We start from the raw sequence: 19,336 nt of genomic DNA, 5'->3' as shown, positions 1-19,336 counted from the left end.
TGGATGAAACTGGAGCCTATTATACAGAGCAAAGTAAAACAAACAAAAAACCCCACCAATACAGTATATTAATGCATATATATGGAATTTAGAAAGATGGTAACGATGGCCCTATATGCAAGACAGTGAAAGATACACAGATGTAAAGAACAGACTTTTGGACTCTGGGAGAAGGCAAGGGTGGGATGATTTGAGAGAATAGCATTGAAACATATATATTATCATATGTGAAATAGTTCACCAGTCCAGGTTTGATGCATGAGACAGGGTGCTCAGGGCTGATGCACTGGGATGACCCTGAGGGATGGGATGGGGAGGGAGGTGGGAGGGGGTTCAAGATGGGGAACACATGTACACCCATGGCTGATTCATGTGAATGTATGGCAAAAACCACCACAATATTGTAAAGTAACTAGCCTCCAATTAAAATTAAAACAAACAAACAAACAAAAGAAACAGCCAGAGACAATATGAAACTGAATAAGCATAGCTGTGGTCCAATTAAATTTTATTTATTGACTGAAAAAAAATATGCATGAAGTCCAAAAAAAAAAAAAAAAAAAAGGAGAGAGAGTTGGAACATAAAGAAAGCTGAGTGCTGAAGACTGATGCTTTTGAACTGTGGTGTTGCAGAAGACTCTTGCGAGTCCCTTGGACAGCAAGGAGATCAAACCAGTCAATCCTAAAAGAAATCAGTCCTGAATATTCATTTGAAGATTTGATGCTGAAGCTGAAACTCCAATACTTTGGCCACCTGATGCAAAGAACTGACTTATTTGAAAAGACCCTGATGCTGGGAAAGACTGAAGGCAGGAGGAGAAGGGGACAACAGTGGATTAGATGGTTGGATGGAATCACCACCTCGATGGACATGAATTTGAGCCAGCTGCGGAGTTGGTGATGGACAGGAAGGCCTGGTGAGCTGCATGCAGTCCATGGGGTCTCAAAGTGTTGGACATGACGGAGCGAATGAACTGAGCCGAACTGATGAGACGATAAAATGCAAAGCACTGGGAGATCTTTTGTTTACAAAATTCTAGGTCTTGTCCAATATACCCTGGATCCCATTAACATCTTTCACTATATTTCATAGGTTAGCAAAAGAACTGCCATGGATTTCATGTGGTTACTTGTGGCCATGTCTAAACTCTGGCATTGCTGATTCCCAGAAGTAAACTGGGTTCCTCCTGGAGAGGCACTAAGTGGTAAAGAGCTAGACGCAGGCATCCTGAATTTGAATACAGTCTTCTCTATTAGGGTTTTCATCATTATTACTTTGAGTAAGTCATTTATGTTCTTGTAACCACAGTTTATTTTTCTTTAAAATACAGTCAACGGTATATCCAACCTCACAAGGATCATTTTGAAGACCACGTACATGTAAAATATTTAGTATAATGCCTAGTACATTGTGAAACTCAACAAAGCTAACGGTTATTATAGGAATGCCATGGTGTAAAAAATAAGCCTCTGCATTCTATAAAGATTGAGAAAAAGCAGACTTATAGTAAAAGTGCATTAACCAATGTTTGGGTATATTGAATTTAAGCAAGTAAACAAAGATTTCCTTGCTTAAGAAGTAGTTTGTCTGCTGAAGTTCTTACTCAATTGCAGTCTGTGTGCCTTTTTATGGAAGATCAAGATTATTTTGCTGTCCATAACTTTGGTCCATTTCTTATTTTTCCAAAATTATGAGTATTAGAGAATATGAGTGGAAATAGGAACAGAATTGGTCTTTGGATTAAGACAAAAAACAAAACAAAACTGAAAATTATCCTGTGTTTGGGTCTGTCAGTTAAGAGAGGACATCAACAATGTCCACTGAGTTTGACATAGGCCATGTTGCTTTGTTTGTGAGTTGGTTATTGTGCTGTGTGGGATAAAAAGAGCGGATATAAATAGTAAAAGAGAGCTATTTTAAAGCTAACTGCTTCAAAGTTTGCAAGAAGCTGAGGTAAAAAGTGAAATAATGAGAATGAATGAGTTAAGTTTGGGATTTTCTGTCTGATTTTGATCATGAAATCTGACCTTTGGTACAGACCATTGGGAAAGCATAAAACTATATCAGTTGGTTCTTGGTTCTCCCAGGGGTCATCTTGTCTAGAGAAGAGTTGGCAATTAGAAGTGCACTCAGATTTTCTTCTCAAGTGTTCTTGTCCCTGGAAGGATTCTCTGATGCCCTGGGCTATCCAGAAGAGAGCCCACGATCCTGGGGCTTGGAACTCTAAAGCTGTCTTCTCAACAAAGAGTTTGTGGGACCATCTGGAAGAGTTCCCTGGTGCAGAGAACCTGGGGCTCCTCTGGGGGCTCAGATGGTAAAGCATCTGCCTGCGATGCAGGAGACCCGGGTTCGATCCCTGGGTCGGGAAGATCCCCTGGAGAAGGAAATGGCAACCCACTCCAGTACTCTTGCCTGGAGAATTCCATGGACAGAGGCGCCTGGTAGGCTGCAGTCCATGGGATCACAAAGAGTTGGACAAGACTGAGTAACTTCGTTGGAAGAGTTACCTCATTATGTACCTTGCCCATTTGTAACATAGACAATTCATTTTACCCTTCACTGCCTTTTTTTCTTTAAAAACACATAAATATAAAGAGAATAATAAAATCTTAGTTATTGTAAAGTGCAAAGATTAATAATGACAACACTTAGTTGTGTGCATGCTGCTAAGTTACTTCAGGCATGTCCGACTCTTTGCGACCCTATGGACTGTTGCCCACCAGGCTCTTATGTCTGTGGGATTCTCCAGACAAGCATTCTGGGGTGGATTGGCATGCCCTTCTCCAGGGGATCTTCCCAACCTAGGGATCAAACCTGGGTCTTGACGTCTTTTGTGTCTTCTGCATTGGCACGCAGGTTCTTTACCACTAGTGCCATCTGGGAAGCCCACTTAGCGGTATATATGACCTTAAAGTGGACTTGACTAATATACATATTCCTCATCAAGTAAATGGAAATAGACTTTGCATTAAAGTGATCTGGTTGATTACTGAGACTTGGCTTATTACCTGTTAGTATTAATGGCATATGTTAATACTGCTGCTGCTGCTGCTGCTGAGTTGCTTCAGTCGTGTCCGACTCCGTGCGACCCCATAGACGGCAGCCCACCAGGCTCCCCTGTCCCTGGGATTCTCCAGGCAAGAACACTGGAGTGGGTTGCCATCTCCTTCTCCAATGCATGAAAGTGAAAAGTGAAAGTGAAGTCGCTCAGTCATGTCTGACTCTGAGCGACCCCATGGACTGCAGCCTACCAGGCTCCTCCGTCCATGGGATTTTCCAGGCAAGAGTACTGGAGTGGGGTGCCATTGCCTTCTCCAATATGTTAAAACTAGTGATCGATAGTTTTTAGATGGTAGACTAAAGACAGTATCTAGGATGATTAAAAGTGGTCCATGGGGCAGCTAGGGCAGACTTACCCCCTGCCCTGATCCTCTAAAAGCTGTTAGAGTCCAGCGAGGCCCTCATTCTATGTTCATTTAGTGAACTGATAAGAATAACTTTATGAGTACATTAAAGTGATTTATTCAAATATTAGTATATTCAGATAATATATTTGGGGGGTCCCACAATGTGCCAGTACACAACTTCCTATGTTTCTTTTCCCTTGCATATACCATTCCCAATTAAAAAATTCGTTGTTTCAAACTAAGGCCTCCAAGAAAAAAATATGTATTTTCTGATTAAAATTAGTAAGACAAGTTCCAGAATTTTGAGAACTATTAAAAAATGTAAAAAAAAAAAAATCTAAGAGAGTCAACTAAGAGAAATTTTGGTCAATGTGTTCCTAGACAGTTTGGGGAAAAGAAGGAATCATTTGTGATATTGTCAGAGTACTGTTGAAAGGTAGTATTTTGTAGTAATTCATTCTTTTATATTCCCTTTTTCTTTCTTTCTTTTTTAAAGGTAAAGTGTTCCTTGCCAGAGTTTTTATTACCCACACCACATAGATGGAGAATGAAAGGAATGTGACCGTATTCATCCTAGTAGGTCTTACACAGAACCCCCAAATGCAAAAAATAGTGTTTGTGGTGTTTTTGATCTTGTACATGGTAACCCTGTCAGGCAACCTGCTCATTGTGGTTACCATTACCACCAGCCAGGCTCTGAACTCCCCCATGTACTTCTTCCTGACCCATCTTTCCTTGCTAGACACAGTTTACTCTTCTTCTTCGGCTCCTAAGTTGATTGTGGACTCCCTTCAGGAGATCAAGACAGTGTCCTTTAATGGGTGTATGGCTCAAGTCTATGCAGAACACATTTTTGGTGCTGCTGAGATCATCCTGCTCACAGAGATGGCCTATGACCGCTACATGGCCATCTGTAAGCCTCTGCACTACACGGCCATCATGAGCCACAGGCTGTGCCTCCTCCTGCTGGGGGTGGCCTGGACTGGAGGGTTTCTCCACGCAACCGTTCAAATCCTCTTTACAGTCCAGCTGCCCTTCTGTGGCCCCAATGTCATAGACCACTTCATGTGTGACTTGTACCCTTTGTTGAAACTTGTCTGTGTGGACACCCACATCCTTGGTCTCTTTGTTGCTGCCAACAGTGGGTTCATCTGCCTGTTAAACCTCCTCCTCCTGTTGGTCTCCTATGTGGTCATCTTGCGCTCCCTAAAGAACTATAGCCTGGAGGGGAGACGCAGAGCCCTTTCTACGTGTGTCTCTCACATCACAGTAGTGGTCTTGTCTTTTGTGCCCTGTGTCTTTGTGCATCTTCGCCCAGTCACCACTCTGCCCATTGATAAAGCTGTTGCTGTCTTTTATACTATGGTGGCCCCTATGTTAAATCCTTTAATCTACACCCTCAGAAATGCTGAGGTAAAACGTGCTATGAAGAAACTCTGGAAAAAGAAAGTGACTGCAGATAGTGATTAAAGAGATTCACTGAGCTTTATAGATAGAAGTAAAACAGATAATCTCCTCCAATCCTCTTGATCTATAGATGAATACATTGACTCTAAAAGGGACTGAATAATAACTGCAGATAGCCACTGAATGACAGAATAGCCTGGCATGCTGCAGTCCATGAGGTCGCAAAGTATTGGACTTAGGGACTGAACAACAACTTAAGCACAGACTTGAGTTTAGACTGGAATCCAGGTTTACTTTCTCCCATCCCACACTCTCCTCATCACAGCTTAATGCTTTTTATTCAATATTTATCTGATTATCTCAAATGTCTTCAGAAGCTACAAGCTAAGAGCCTAGACTATTGGATTGGTATCTTATTATGTAACATGGAGATGTTGGTTACTACTGATTATTGAAAATAAAATGTTAAAAATATTCATTTGTTTTGAACTCAATATAAATTCTTTTGTGGAATTTTCTTGTTCATTGAATCTTTGTTGTACAGTGAAAAGAAATAGTGTTTCTCAAATGCTTATAAGGCTGGCATTGTGTTTGTTATTTTACGTACGGTATCAGTTGAGGTCCAACCAGGAGACAGACCACAGTGCAGTTTGAATAGAAAGAGTTCACATACAATAAATAATTGTATCAGGGTATTAACTACAAAGGGCTTCCCTGGTGGCTGGGTGGTAAAAATTCTCTTCCCAATGCAAGAGACATGGATTCGACCCCTGGGTTGGGAAGATGCCCTGGAGAAGGAAATGACAATCCACTCCAGTACACTTGCTGGGAAATCCCATTGACAAAGTGGCCTGGTGGACTAGAATCCATCGAGTTGCAAGAGAGTCAGGCACGACTCAGTGACTAAACGAAAACAGCTATTAATTATAACAGGGTAGGAAGTAACATATTTAGGATGTTGGGATTCTAGTCTTATGGAGAAGTTGTTGCCCATTGAATGGTGGAAAAATTTAACTGGATTGACTTGCGCAAGAAATAATTCATGATGGCTGAACTGAGGCTGGCAGGCATGAAATGTTTCTGGGACTGGAGTGATGGAGGCTTTCACTGTCATGTTGGTTGGCTGAGGCTCATGAGCAAGGAAATATGACCTTGAGTGGCAAGTAGAAAAACCCATTTTGGGTGTAGGTGGAGCAAGGGTGGCAGAAAATACAACACACTTCAGTATTCTTGCCTGGAAAATTCCATGGACCAGAGGAGTTTGTGGGCTACAGCCCATGGGGTTGCAAAAGAGTCAGATAACACTGACCAACTAACCGAGTGATCACTGATCTCATTAATCCTTTCAGTAAAGATGCACAAACAGAGATGAACAATCACTTGCAGGTGGTTGTTGTAGAACAGATTTAAGTATCTTTGTTATTTAAACTTTAGCTCTGTAACAGAATTAAAAAAAAATGAAAAGAGAATTTATCAGAATCTCTTGCATGCAGCTGAAGCTGCTCAATGCAACTGAATAGAATATGAAATTTTTAAAAGGTATGAAAATAACAAATGGGTGCTAACATAAAATTTTGGGAATTTGAACAAAATTTGTACTTTAATAATACTGTATCACATGCTAATTTCCTGTGGGTTTTTTTTTTACAACATAGTTTTTCTCAGAATTGGATCAAGTTTCAAGCCTCATTAATTTTTTAAAAAATCACTAAGATAATACACTTTCTAGACTTTTAGTAGTAATACTAGATGGCAGAATAAATGGAACTATTATCAAAATTTTAAATGAATTATTCTGTTATAATTATTTTCTAATTTTCCTTGTTAGGGACTCTTAGATGGGCTTCCCAGATGGCTCATCAGTAAATTATCCATCTGCAATGCAGGAGACCCAGGTTCAATCCCTGGGTCGATTCCTGGATCAGGAAGATGTCCTGGAGAAGTAAATGGCAACTCACTTCAGTATTGTTGCCTAGGAAATCCCATGAACAGAGAAGCCTCGTGGGCTATAGTCCATGGAGTCACAAAAGACTCGGACACGACTTAGAGGCTATACATCAACAACAACGACTCCTTAGATCCTCCCATCATTTAAAGGTGAACATTCAATTTCCAGAAACATAGGGTTTTTTTAAAAAGAATCTTTGGTATTAATTTCTCATGTAAATGCTTTCTTTTCTGCAATCACCCTCTGTACTTTCTCAGTTTTTTAACTTTTCTGAGGCTTTCAATGGTTAAGTCAAAGATCTCTTGGTGAATGTCACATTGTACTGGCAATTATGCGGGTTATTGTCAAATATCTTTTAATATTGATTTCTAGCATAATTCAACACTGATAAGAGAACAGACTCTGTATGATTTCAATTCTTTTATAGCATGAAATTTTTGCACCTTGTTTTATGCCCCTGGATATGTTCCAGTGTCTTCTGGTTTATAGTCTATGGGAACTTGAATAGAATTTGCATGTCATTGTTGTGTGAAAATTGTATAAGTCTTTATTATATTGAGTTGGTTAATAGTGCTTTTCAGGTGTACTTAGTCCTTCTACTTTCCTGCCTATTAATTCTATTATGTTTTGAGAGTTTGATGTTGAAACGCCAAATAAAAATCTAAATTTATCTGATTAAAAATAATTATAATATATAGTGGAACTATATGTAACTTTGTTCTGTATTTTCTAAGTCTCTTGTAAATGTGCTATCATACTTTCATAATTAAAAAAAAGATAAAGACTAACTCTACCAAATGTTGTTGAGGATGTGAATTAACTGATTCACATTATATTATACTAATTATACATTGCTTCAATGTATACATAAAATGAAAATTGATACAGGCACAAAAACCTTTTAACTCTGAATTGTCATGGATCAGTAAATGTGTGTGTGTGTGCTAAGCTGCTTCAGTCATGTCCGACTCTTTGCTACCCTATGGGCAGTAGCCCGTCAGGCTCTCCTGTCCATCAAATTTTCTAGGCAAGAAAGCTGAATGGAGTTGCCATTTCCTTCTCCAGGGGATTTTCTTTCTTTCTTTTTTTTTAATTTTTATTTTTACTTTATTTTACTTTACAATACTGTATTGGTTTTGCCATACATTGACATGAATCCACCATGGGTGTACATGCGTTCCCAATCATGAACCGCCTCCCACCTCCCTCCCCATAACATCTCTCTGGGTCATCACCATGACCCGCCCCAAGCATGCTGTCAGGGGATTTTCTTGACCCAGGGATCAAACCCATGTCTCTTACATCTCCTGCATTGCAGGTGGGTTCTTTATCTGGGAAGGTAGTGCCACCTGGGAAGAAGTGTAACACTCTTCAAAGTATAAATGAAGGGTCTAGTCTTTTCTCCATTGTCAAAGAGCTTATAGAGTCAGAGTTTGGCACCAGGATGGGGGCAGGGATATCTAGAGAAGGCGAAGCTTTGGAAAGATTTGAAGTAAATAGTATCCAGGGACAAAATCAGAAATAATATCCAAAGGTGAATGAGATTTCAGCATGGCAGAAAGGCAAAATCATATATAAGTCAACAAGATAGATAACAGACACCAAGCCCCACAAGACACTTCAGAGCAGTGGGAAAAAGTAGAACTTGGAGAATTTTATGGGGCAGAACTCTGTGGTGTTTTCCAACTCATTCTATAATTGTAAGGAAATTAATAATAATGCCCAGTTGGTACAGGGACATGGTCAGTGAAACTGGTGTTATTGGTTATAAACCTTCACGTAGATTCTCCCTGAGCATGATCAAATGGTCCCAGAGATTAGATAAGCAGCCTTGATAAATGGTGTCTCTACTCAGTTCACTAAATGGACATGAGTTTGAGCAAACTCCAGGAGGTAGTGAAGGACAGAGGAGACTGGTGTGCTGCAGTCCATAGAATAGCAAAGAGTTGGACACAGTTTAGTGGCTGAACAACAATAATAAGAACAATCATATACACTTCGTTGCTTTTGTTTAAAACGCTTCATTGACTATGTTAAACATTTTTTCCTTGTAATGCAGTTTCTTATTTCACAGGGAAATTTTAATTCTCATTAAAAATATAAAATGCTGTTATTTTATCAGATATATCTCATCTCCCTTTGCATCTAAGCATCCATGTTCCTCAGGCCATCCTGTTTCCATCATCAACTCATTTCTGCATGTTTTTTGTACTTTGTAATATTGCTAATCATTGCCATCAACAGTCAGAGATAATGTCATTCATATTTATGATTTTTATGATCAGTCTGGATTTATGAAGATAAAAGTCACAAACACTGGTACTCTAAATATAGACATATTGTATAACAATTTTATCATAATTTTCTTCTAACATTTTAAAATGAAAATAATTTTTATATGTGAGGATACATGTATAATAGTTATTTTTTCATTAACATAACTTGGAGGCACACATTTCTACAAATCCCTATAGTTCTCATAAGAACTATACCTTTGCATTAAGTTTTGAGATTGAAAGTATGAATCCTCAAACTTTATTCTTCACTTTTCAGATTTTTTTTTTTTGGATTATTTGGGATTTCTTGCAATTCCATATGAAACTTCTCTACAATTTCACACAAATTTTAGTATTTGCATTTCCATTTTTGCATAAAATGGCTTTTGATAAAGATTGCATTAAATATACACTCTAGGGGATATTGTTATCTTAATTATATTAAGTCTACAAGGCTATGAATACAAGATAAGTTTATATTTACCTTTGTTCAGTTGCTTCATTCGTGTCTGACTCTATGCAACCACACAGACTGTAGCACATCAGGCTCCTTTATCCAAGGGATTCTCCAGGCAAGAATACTGGTGTGGGTTGCCATTTCCTCCTCCAGGGAATTTTCCTGACCCAGGTACCGAACCTGTGTCTCCTGCGTCTCCTGCATTGTAGGCGGATTCTTTACCCACTGGGTTACCCTATGTCTTCTTTAATTTCTTTCAGTGATTTTTTTAGTTTTTAGTGTACAATTCACCCACCATTTTGGTAAATTTATTCATAAGTATTTTATTGTTTCTGATGGTACTGTCAACATACTTATTTTCTTAATTTTGTTTTTAGACTATTAATTCTTAGTATATAAAATATAGTTTATTTTGTATTAATGCTAATAGTTTCTTCGTGTGTGTGAGGATTCCTTGGATTTTTTTTTCTACATAAGATCATGTCATTTGTTAGTATAGTTTTACTTCTTCCTTTCCAATTTGTATGCCTTTTATTTCTATTTCTAGTCTAATTTTTCTGACATTAATCTTCAGGAAAATATTAAATAGAAGTGATGAAAGGGAGAATATTCTGATTTTATGAGGTAAGATTTCAGCTTTTCACCATTAAGTATGAGTCTTAGTTATGGGTCAAACCTTCCAGATATGTTCAGGACTGGGAAGGGTCAGTTTTCATGCCAATCCCCAAAAAGGCAATGTCAAAGAATGCTCAGACTACCATACAGTTGCACTCATTTCATATGCTAGCAAAGTAATGCTCAAAATTCTCCAAGCCAGGCTTCAACTGTACATGAACCTTGAACTTCCAGATGTTCAAGCTGGATTTAGAAAAGGCACAGGAACCAGAGATGAAAATGTCAACATCTGTTGGATCATTGAAAAGGCACGAGAGTTCCAGAAAAACATCTACTTCTGCTTTATTGACTATGCCAAAGCCTTTGACTCTGTGGATCACAATAAATTGTGGAAAATCTTAAAAAGATGGGAATACCAGACCACCTGACCAGTTTCCTGAGAAATCTGTATGCAGGTCAGGAAGCAACAGTTAGAACTGGACATGGAACAACAGACTGGTTCCAAATAGGAAAAGGAGTCCATCAAGGCTGCGTATTGTCACCCTGCTTATTTAACATATATGCAGAGTACATCATGAGAAACACTGGGCTGGAAGAAACACAAGCTGGAATCAAGATTGCAGGAGAAATATCAATAACCTCAGATATGCAGATGACACCACCCTTATGGCAGAAAGTGAAGAGGAACTAAAGAGCCTCTTGATGAAAGTCAAAGAGGAGAGTGAAAAAGTTGGCTTAAAGTTCAACATTCAGAAAACTAAGATCATGACATCCGTTCCCATCACTTCATGGCAAATAGATAGGGAAACAGTGGAAACAGTGACAGACTTTATTTTGGGGGGCTCCAAAGTCACTGCAGATGGTGACTGCAGCTACTAAATTAAAAGACACTTGCTCCTTGGAAGAAAAGTTGTGACCAACTAGATAGCATATTGAGAAGCATAGACATTACTTTGCCAACAAAGGTTGGTCTAGTCAAAGCTATGGTTTTTCCAGTAGTCATGTATGGATGTAAGAGTTGGACTATAAAGAAAGCTGAGCACTGAAGCATTGATGCTTTTGAAGTGTGGTGTTGGAGAAGACTCTTGAGAGTCCCTTGGACAGCAAGGCGATCCGACCAGTCCATCCTGAAAGAGATCAGTCCTGGGTGTTCATTGGAAGGACTGATGCTGAAGCTGAAACTCCAATACTTTGGCCACCTGATGTGAAGAACTGACTCATTTGAAAAGACCATGATGCTGGGAAAGATTGAAGGTGGGAGGAGAAGGGGACAACAGAGGATGAGAATGTTGGATGGCATTACTGACTCAATGGACATGAGTTTGAATAAACTCCGGGAGCTGGTGATGGACAGGGAAGCCTGGCGTGCTGCAGTCCATGGAGTCGCAAAGAGTCGGAGATGACTGGGTGACTGAACTGTAACTACATAATCTGTTTATCTCAAATGTCATCAGAAGCAAAAAGGTAAGAATCTAGAATATAAAACTGCTATTAAATTGTCTTATTATGTAACACTGAGATCTTGGTTACTGCTTATTATTGAAAAGAGCTTGTTTAATATTTATTTATTTTGGACTCAATATAGATTCTTTTATGGAATTTTCCTGATTATTGCATCTTGGTTGTACAGTGAAAAGAAATATTGTTTCTCATTGCCCCTAAGGCTGGAATTCTTTCTGGTATTTTACGTATTGTATCAGTCAGGGTCCAGCCAGGAGACAGTCCACAGTGTGATTTGAATATAAAAAGTTCACATGCAATTATTAATTATAGCAGGGTATTATCTATAAAAGGGTAATAAGGTCTTCCCTGGTGGTTTGATGGTTAAAAATCTGCCGTGTAATGCAGGGACATTGATTGATCGCTGGTGCCGGAGGATCCCACATGCCTCGGAACAACTGTGCCCATGTGCCACAGCTACTGAACCTGTGCTCTTGAGCCTGGGAACCACAGCTACTGAGACCATGCACTGCAACTACTGAAGCCTGTGTGCCCGAGACCCTTGCTCCACAACAAGAGAAGCCACTGCAACGAGAAGCTCATGTACTGTAACAGAGAGCAGCCCCAGCTGACTGCAACTAGAGAAAGCCCATGCGCAGCACCAAAGACCCAGCGCAGCCAAAATAATCAAATAAATCTTTTTCAAAAAGGAGGGAGGTAATGAGGTCTATAAAGAAGGACTTCCACTGAGAGATGAGCATCCAAAGAAGGAACATTTAGAATGTCAGCATCTTCCCAAACTTGAGATTCCAGTCTAATGGAGAAGGTGTAGCTGCTGTCCATTGAATGGCGGAAAATTTTGACTGAGTTGCCTTGGTCCAGAACTATTTCATGATCGCTGAAGAGGTTGGCAGGCATGAAATGTCTCTGGAACTGGCAAGACAGGAGCCTTCCACTGCAGTGGCGGTTAACTGAAAGTCATGAACAAGGAATTAAGGCCTTGAGCAGCAAGCAGGAAAAACCCATTTTGGGTGCAGGTGGAGAAAGGCTGGCAGAGAACACCCCTCTGATAGCACAGACGGTAAAGAATCTGTCTATAATGCGGGAGACCCAGGTTTGATCCCCAGGTGGGGAAGATCCTCTGGAGAAGGAAATGGTAACCCACTCCAGTATTCTTACCTGGAGAATTCTATGGACAGAGGAGCCTGGTGGGCTACAGTCCACGGGGTCACAAAGAGTTGGACACGACTGAGTGACTAACACACACACATGGTACATCTAGACTGAGTTGGAAAATTGATTACCCGGGTGCCTGTGAAATTTGTTGGAATCTTCCTGTAGATGGGCCAGTGAAACTCAATGGGAAAGTGTCCGTGGAAGTGTCAGTAAAACTGGAAGGCTGCTGCTGCTGCTGCTGCTGCTAAGTCGCTTCAGTCGTGTCTGACTCTGTGCGACCCCATAGATGGCAGCCCACCAGGCTCTCCCGTCCCTGGGATTCTCCAGGCAAGAACACTGGAGTGGGTTGCCAGTTCCTTCTCCAATGCATGAAAGCGAAGTCCTCAGTCCTGTCCGACTCTTGGCGACGCCATGGTTTGCAGCCTACCAGGCTCCTCCGATCATGGGATGTGTCAGTAAAAGCGAAAGGAAGCGCCAGTGAAAGCCATCCCTCCCGCCTTCCGCGATTATAACACACGCAATGTTGAAAGCTACAGAGCCAGAACAAGATGAAAAAGAAACATATTTAATCCAGAGAAAGATGTCTCTTTGAACATTTCTCCTGATCTAGCTTAACATCATGTCAGGTTAAGGACAGGGAGAAATGCTTACAGGATCCATTTTCATTAATATGGAGTGGGCAATAATCGGTTTATTTGTAGCTGAGAGGCAATTAATTGATAACTGGCATAAGAATTTTATCCTTAACTCTTTGAACCCATTTTCTATACATTGAGGCTCAAATATATAGTGTAATATGACTGAGCCTTAAGTTAAAGTCAGAATTTATATACTGAGATATGACTCTATCCTACATACTTTTTGCTTATTATACAGCCTGAAGTAAGACTTCCCTTTTTTTGTTGGTAATAGGTGACTGCAATAATTTTTTTATTGTAAAACCAAAAAATAAGCAAGCATCTAATTTGTTGAAAGATTCTGTATAACTGAATTTTGATAATTTCATATAATTTCACTATCACTAATGCTCTGGTACCTCATTAATCCTGCAGAGATGAGCAGTCACTTGGAGGTGGTATTGTAGAAGAGATTTAAACATCTTTGTTATTTAAATTTTTAACTCTGAATTTTCATGGCTCAGTAAGTACGCCGTTGTGGTGGTGGTGTTTAGTCCCTAATTCGTGTCTGACTCTTCTGAGACCCCATGGACTGTACCCTCCAGTCTCCTCTGTCCCTGGGATTTCCCAGGCAAGAATACAGGAGTGGGTTGCCATGCCCTCCTCCTGGGGCATCTTCCCAATCCAAGGTTGGAACCCATGCAGATTCTTTACCACTGAGCCATGTGGGAAGCCCTTCTATTTACCTAGGTCTTCTTTAATTTCTTTTAGTGATGTTTTCAGTTTTTAGTGTACAATTTATCCACCGTTTTGGTAAAATTTATTCATAAGCTTTTCATTCTTTCTGATAGTACTGCTTACGTAATTATTTTTTAATTTTTAAAAAATTGTTAATTCCTAATATATTGAAATATAGCTGTTTTGTATTGATTCTAATAGTTTTATTGTGTGTGTGGGTTATTTAGATTTTTTCTACATAAGATAATGTCATTTGGTAGTATGGTTTTACTTCTTCCTTTCCAATTTGTATACCTTTTATTTCTATTTCTAGTCCAATTTTTCTGACATTACTCTTCAGGAAAATATTAAATAGAAGTGATGAAAGTGAACATGTTCTGATTTTTTGAGGTAAGCTTTCAGCCTTTCACCATTAAGTATGTCTTCGCTATAGGAGAAACCTTGGCATATGTTTGTTGCTGATATAACACATGTCAGCCTTCAGGAGCACTTTGTCCCAGGTCTTACTATAAACTGTCCCCTATGTGGTTATGTAATTGTTTTCAAAAGGCCATTCCACAATTTTATTCACCAAGTTTCTATTAAGTTCTTTTGTCTATAATTTGCAAATATTTCTTGGACTCTATCTCTTCATGTTAGGTGGAGTTCCCTAGATACAGATCCTGAGATGGGATTTTATGGAAGTGATTTATAAGGAGAAGGGATTTAATGAAGCTACTATGGTAGGAGAAGAAAGGATGTAATCTAAACTAGATTCTGAATTCAGCCTGTAGTCACAAGAGCTCTCGGGTATAATTTTATGGATCCTACACTCTGAGAAGGCAGGACCCAAATCTGTTTTTAGCAGTCACTGAAGACCCAACACATATCCATGTGCCTGATTCATTATTTCAGCTCAAAAATATTTACTGATAACTGAATGAAGGACAGAGGAATAATGGAACACATTTATTATGAAATTGCTTTGTATGTAGGTGTAGTCACAGATTAAAAAAAAAAGCTTCTAATAATAAAATGTTACCAAAAGGTAAAGATTAACAGAGAACTATAATATGAATAGCTCGTATATATATAAGATAATGAAATCTTGCTGAGACAGGAAAAACATCAAGGTAAACTGTTTGCTCATATTGCTGATAATTTCAGTTTTCCTCTCTTTCTTTCTCTCAAAAGAAAGAGTAAAAGAAATTGTGATTTCCCTAAACTGTTCACCTAGAATTCTCAGAATCTGAATTAAATAAAGTTAAATAAAGGTAGGAAAAAATTCTCTCGAATACAGTGCCTTTTTCCTCTTCATTTTACTGAGATTTTATTTTGCTTTCGCCTTTTATTTATTCATTCAGTGTTTATTACTAACCAGAAATTGTGCTACTCTGAAGGTTTTCCCTGTGGTCATGTATAGACGTGAGAGCTGGACTGTGAAGAAGGCTGAGCGCCGAAGAATTGATGCTTTTGAGCTGTGGTGTTGGAGAAGACTCTTGAGAGTTCCTTGGACTGCAAGGAGATCCAACCAGTCCATTCTGAAGGAGATCAGCCCTGGGATTTCTTTGGAAGGAATGATGCTAAAGCTGAAACTCCAGTACTTTGGCCACCTCATGCGAAGAGTTGACTCACTGGAAAAGACTCTGATGCTGGGAGGGATTGGGGGCAGGAGGAGAAGGGGACGACCGAGGATGAGATGGCCGGATGGCATCACGGACTCAATGGACGTGAGTCTGAGTGAACTCTGGGAGTTGGTGATGGACAGGGAGGCCTGGCGTGCTGCGATTCATGGGGTCGCAAAGAGTCGGACACGACTGGGCGACTAAACTGAACTGAAGAAACTATCATAATATACCAGGAAAGTTTTTTATGGAATATGATCACATATTTAATAGGTAGAAATTCCTATCTGACGTCAAGAGTTTCTTTTATTTGAGTCATCACTCTTTTGGATGGTATTTCAACCTAAGATGGTGACATGAACAATGGTAAGTGCTATGAAACCTATGAGGAAATTAAAAAAAAATCATGCAGTCTCCATTCAACTATTATAAATGGTCAATGGACAACTTTATTATTAAATATATTTATGTTTAATTGGAGGATAATTGTCCTAATATGTTCATCAAAACCCAGTATTGTGTTGGGCTTTATAACAATAAAATAGTTACATGTTACAGCTAACAAATCACTATCAACTATGACACATAAAGTGAACAGTTGGCAATGAAAAGTTATTGGATTTTTAGTTACAGTAACAAAATGAAATGTACTGTACACAATTTGTCCAGCATAGTCTCTGTCTCAGTAAAAGGTAGTTAGTAATTATCTCCCCTTTCTATCATTTCTTGGCTATCTATGAAGGCAGTTAGGATTTTGGTCAGGGAAATGGGTCTGATTCTGATTACTGACTCTTTGGTATATATGCTTTCATACCTACCATCCCTTTTCCTTCAATTTCACCACTTGTAAAATTGGGATAATAGCAGCATTGTAACAATCTCTTTGTATTGTTAGAGAGATTAGTGGTAAATACCAATCTACTTAGTATTTCTTTCATTTTATTAGATGAAAAATCTATGAATCCATGTACAAGGTTGAAACTAGTAAAAATAAACACCAATTTGGTAGAATTTAGATCCTAAAGATGGAAAGAATGGTTTTGATATATGTTTTTCTCTTTTTCTGGGAACTTATTTCTGTTCCCCTCAGTGCAGAATGTATAGTTTGCAGTGACTAATTTACTTCTTTATTCTTTACATACTCCTTGTTGAGATCATCTAAAATACACTTTGACCTTTGTATCAGACGAATTAACGTTCGGCTCTAAAGCACATTTATAAGACACCTGAAGTAAATTTCCTACTACACAATTTCCTAATGGCATTTTCCATCTGGGCATTTCTCAAGGTATAGATTAAGGGATTTAACATGGGAGTTATCACAGTATAAAATACAGCAACTGCTTTATCAACAGGTAAGTTAGCTGCGGGTCTCATGTACACAAATATGCAGGGAACAAAGTATAAGACGACCACTGTGATGTGGGAGATGCAGGTGGAGAGGGCTTTTCGTCTTGCTTCCAAGCTGTAGGCCCTTAGGGAATGCAAGATGACCACATAGGAGACCAGCAGGAGAAGGACGTTTAAGAGACAGATGAAGCCACTGTTGGCAGCAATGAAGAGCCCTAGAGTGTGGGTATCAGTGCAGGCAAGACTGAGCAAAGGGTTCAGGTCACACATAAAGTGATCTATGACGTTAGGGCCACAGAAGGGTATGCGGAAGATGAAGAGGATCTGTATGAATCCATGAAGAAAGCCTCCCACCCATGACACTCCCACTAGCAGCCCACACACCTGCCAGTTCATGATGCTTGTATAGTGCCAGGGCTTGCAGATGGCCGCATAGCGGTCATAGGCCATCACAGTAAGAAGGATGACTTCCGCACCTCCAAAGATATGTTCCCCAAAGAATTGGGTCATGCATCCATTAAATAAGATGGTCTTCTTTTCATGGGGTGAATCTACAGTCATCTTAGGGGCACACACAGAGAAGTAGCAGGCATCAATAAAGGAGAGATAGGCCAGGAAAAAGTACATGGGCGATCCCAAGGACGGGCTGGCAGTGATGGTGAGCATGATAAGCACATTTCCTATCACAGTGGTGATGTAGATGACAAAGAACACAGCAAATACAGTCTTCTGCATCTTTGGATTCTGTGTGAGCCCCAGGAGAACAAACTCTGTCATGTTGTTCCTTTTCTCCATGTGTTTCATGAAATGGTTTACTCACTACCTGAAACTGAGAGAGTTAATCCTTAGGAAGGCTGATAAGGGCCTGAAAGAGAAAGGGTCCAGGTCCCTGGAGGAGGAGAAAGATATAAACATTTTTTTTTTCCTACATTGCTTTGTCTTAGTCACATAAAATGTTCTTTCTTAAACTGAGCTTTGTGGCAATAATCTTTAAAATTAACTTTGTTTAAGCCCATTTTTTTTTCTTAAACTGAGTTTTTGTGACAATAATTGTTAAAATAAACTTTCTTTAAGCCCAGAACTAATGATTACACAACAAAACATCTCATCTTGTTCAAGGGTAGGTTTTTTTCTTAAGCTCTGTACTAATGATCATGTAACAACAATGTATCTTGCTCAAGGACATGTTTCTCCTTCTTAAGTGAACCTTCTGACTAGTCTTGTTATCTTAGGGTGTGTGTTGTGGGAGTGGGTCTGGTACATAAGGCCTTGAGAAGACTTGAGAAGAACAGTCTCTGTCCCCCTTCTGATGTCTATGTTAGATGCTTTCTCTGCCCTTTTTCACTGTAATAAAACTTCTACCACACAAAGGCTCTGAGTGATCAAGCCTGGTCCCTGATTCTGAAGCCAAATCCTCTTCTTCAGAGATCATGAATCCATCATTCACTGTCCAAAGCTATCAAAAGAAAACATAATTTTAATTTATGCATTTAATGGCACCCCACTCCAGTACTCTTGCCTGGAAAATCCCATGGATGGAAGAGTCTGGTGGGCTGCAGTCCATGGGGTCGCCAAGAGTCGGACATGACTGAGTGACTTCACTTTCACTTTTCACTTTCATGCATTGGAGAAGGATATGGCAACCCACTCCAGTATTCTTGCCTGGAGAATCCCAGGGACGTTGGAGCCTGGTGGGCTGCTGTCTATGGGGTTGCAGAGAGTCGGACGCAACTGAAGCGACTTAGCAGCAGCAGCAGCAGCAAGCTTATTAAACTTCATTCTCAGTTCAGTTCAGTTCAGTCAGTCATGTCTGACTCTGTGACCCCATGAATCGCAGCACACCAGGCCTCCCTGTCCATCACCAACTCCTGGAGTTCACTCAAACTCATGTCCATCGAGTGGGTGATGCCATCCAGCCATCTCATCCTCTGTCGTCCCCTTCTCCTCCTGCCCCCAATCCCTCCCAGCATCAGAGTTTTTTCCAATGAGTCAACTTTTTGCATGAGGTGGCCAAAGTACTGGAGTTCCAGCTTTAGCATCATTCCTTCCAAAGAACAGCCAGGGCTGATCTCCTTTAGAATGGACTGGTTGGATCTCCTTGCAGTCCAAGGGAGACTTCTTCATTCTAATAAGTAATAAATACCCAGACTTTACTGAGTGTGATTCTTTCTTTTTTCCTTTCTTTCTTTTTTTTTTTTTAATGAAGAAATGATTCTGAGTTCTTAAGATTATTCCAGTTACCTCCTAGGAGAAAATTCTTTTAATAATGTAGATGTGAGGAACTTTTGTAAACCCATGGG

The 19,336-nt window shown here is 39.6% G+C and overlaps 2 protein-coding genes across 2 annotated transcripts; one reads left to right on the top strand and one right to left on the bottom strand.

The window, feature by feature from the left end:
* Positions 3,949-4,878, top strand: LOC102177548 (olfactory receptor 4C12-like). Its single transcript, XM_005690185.2, has one exon. It carries the CDS (start codon positions 3,949-3,951, stop codon positions 4,876-4,878), a length of 930 nt encoding a protein of 309 aa, XP_005690242.2.
* Positions 14,968-17,831, bottom strand: LOC108637605 (olfactory receptor 4C46-like). Its single transcript, XM_018058894.1, has 2 exons — positions 16,933-17,831; positions 14,968-15,028 (listed from the first exon to the last, which is right to left on the bottom strand). The coding sequence occupies exons 1-2, from the start codon at positions 17,829-17,831 to the stop codon at positions 14,968-14,970; spliced, it is 960 nt and encodes a 319-aa protein (XP_017914383.1).

The sequence above is a fragment of the Capra hircus genome, chromosome 15, assembly GCF_001704415.2.
Source record: "Capra hircus breed San Clemente chromosome 15, ASM170441v1, whole genome shotgun sequence".
NCBI classification, from domain to species: Eukaryota; Metazoa; Chordata; class Mammalia; order Artiodactyla; family Bovidae; genus Capra; species Capra hircus.
Note: the sequence above shows the minus strand (reverse complement) of the source record. Positions and strands in the feature narration are given on the sequence as shown.

What these genes read in the sequence shown, in the direction of transcription:
- LOC102177548 (XM_005690185.2), top strand. Translation starts at nt 3,949, where the DNA reads ATGGAGAATGAAAGGAATGTGACCGTATTCATCCTAGTAGGTCTTACA.
- LOC108637605 (XM_018058894.1), bottom strand. Translation starts at nt 17,831, where the DNA reads ATGGAGAAAAGGAACAACATGACAGAGTTTGTTCTCCTGGGGCTCACA. An exon ending in AATGCCATTAGGAAATTGTG is followed by an intron (nt 15,029 to 16,932) that starts TAGTAGGAAATT and finishes TTCATAATAAAT; the next exon opens with GTGTTCCATTATTCCTCTGT.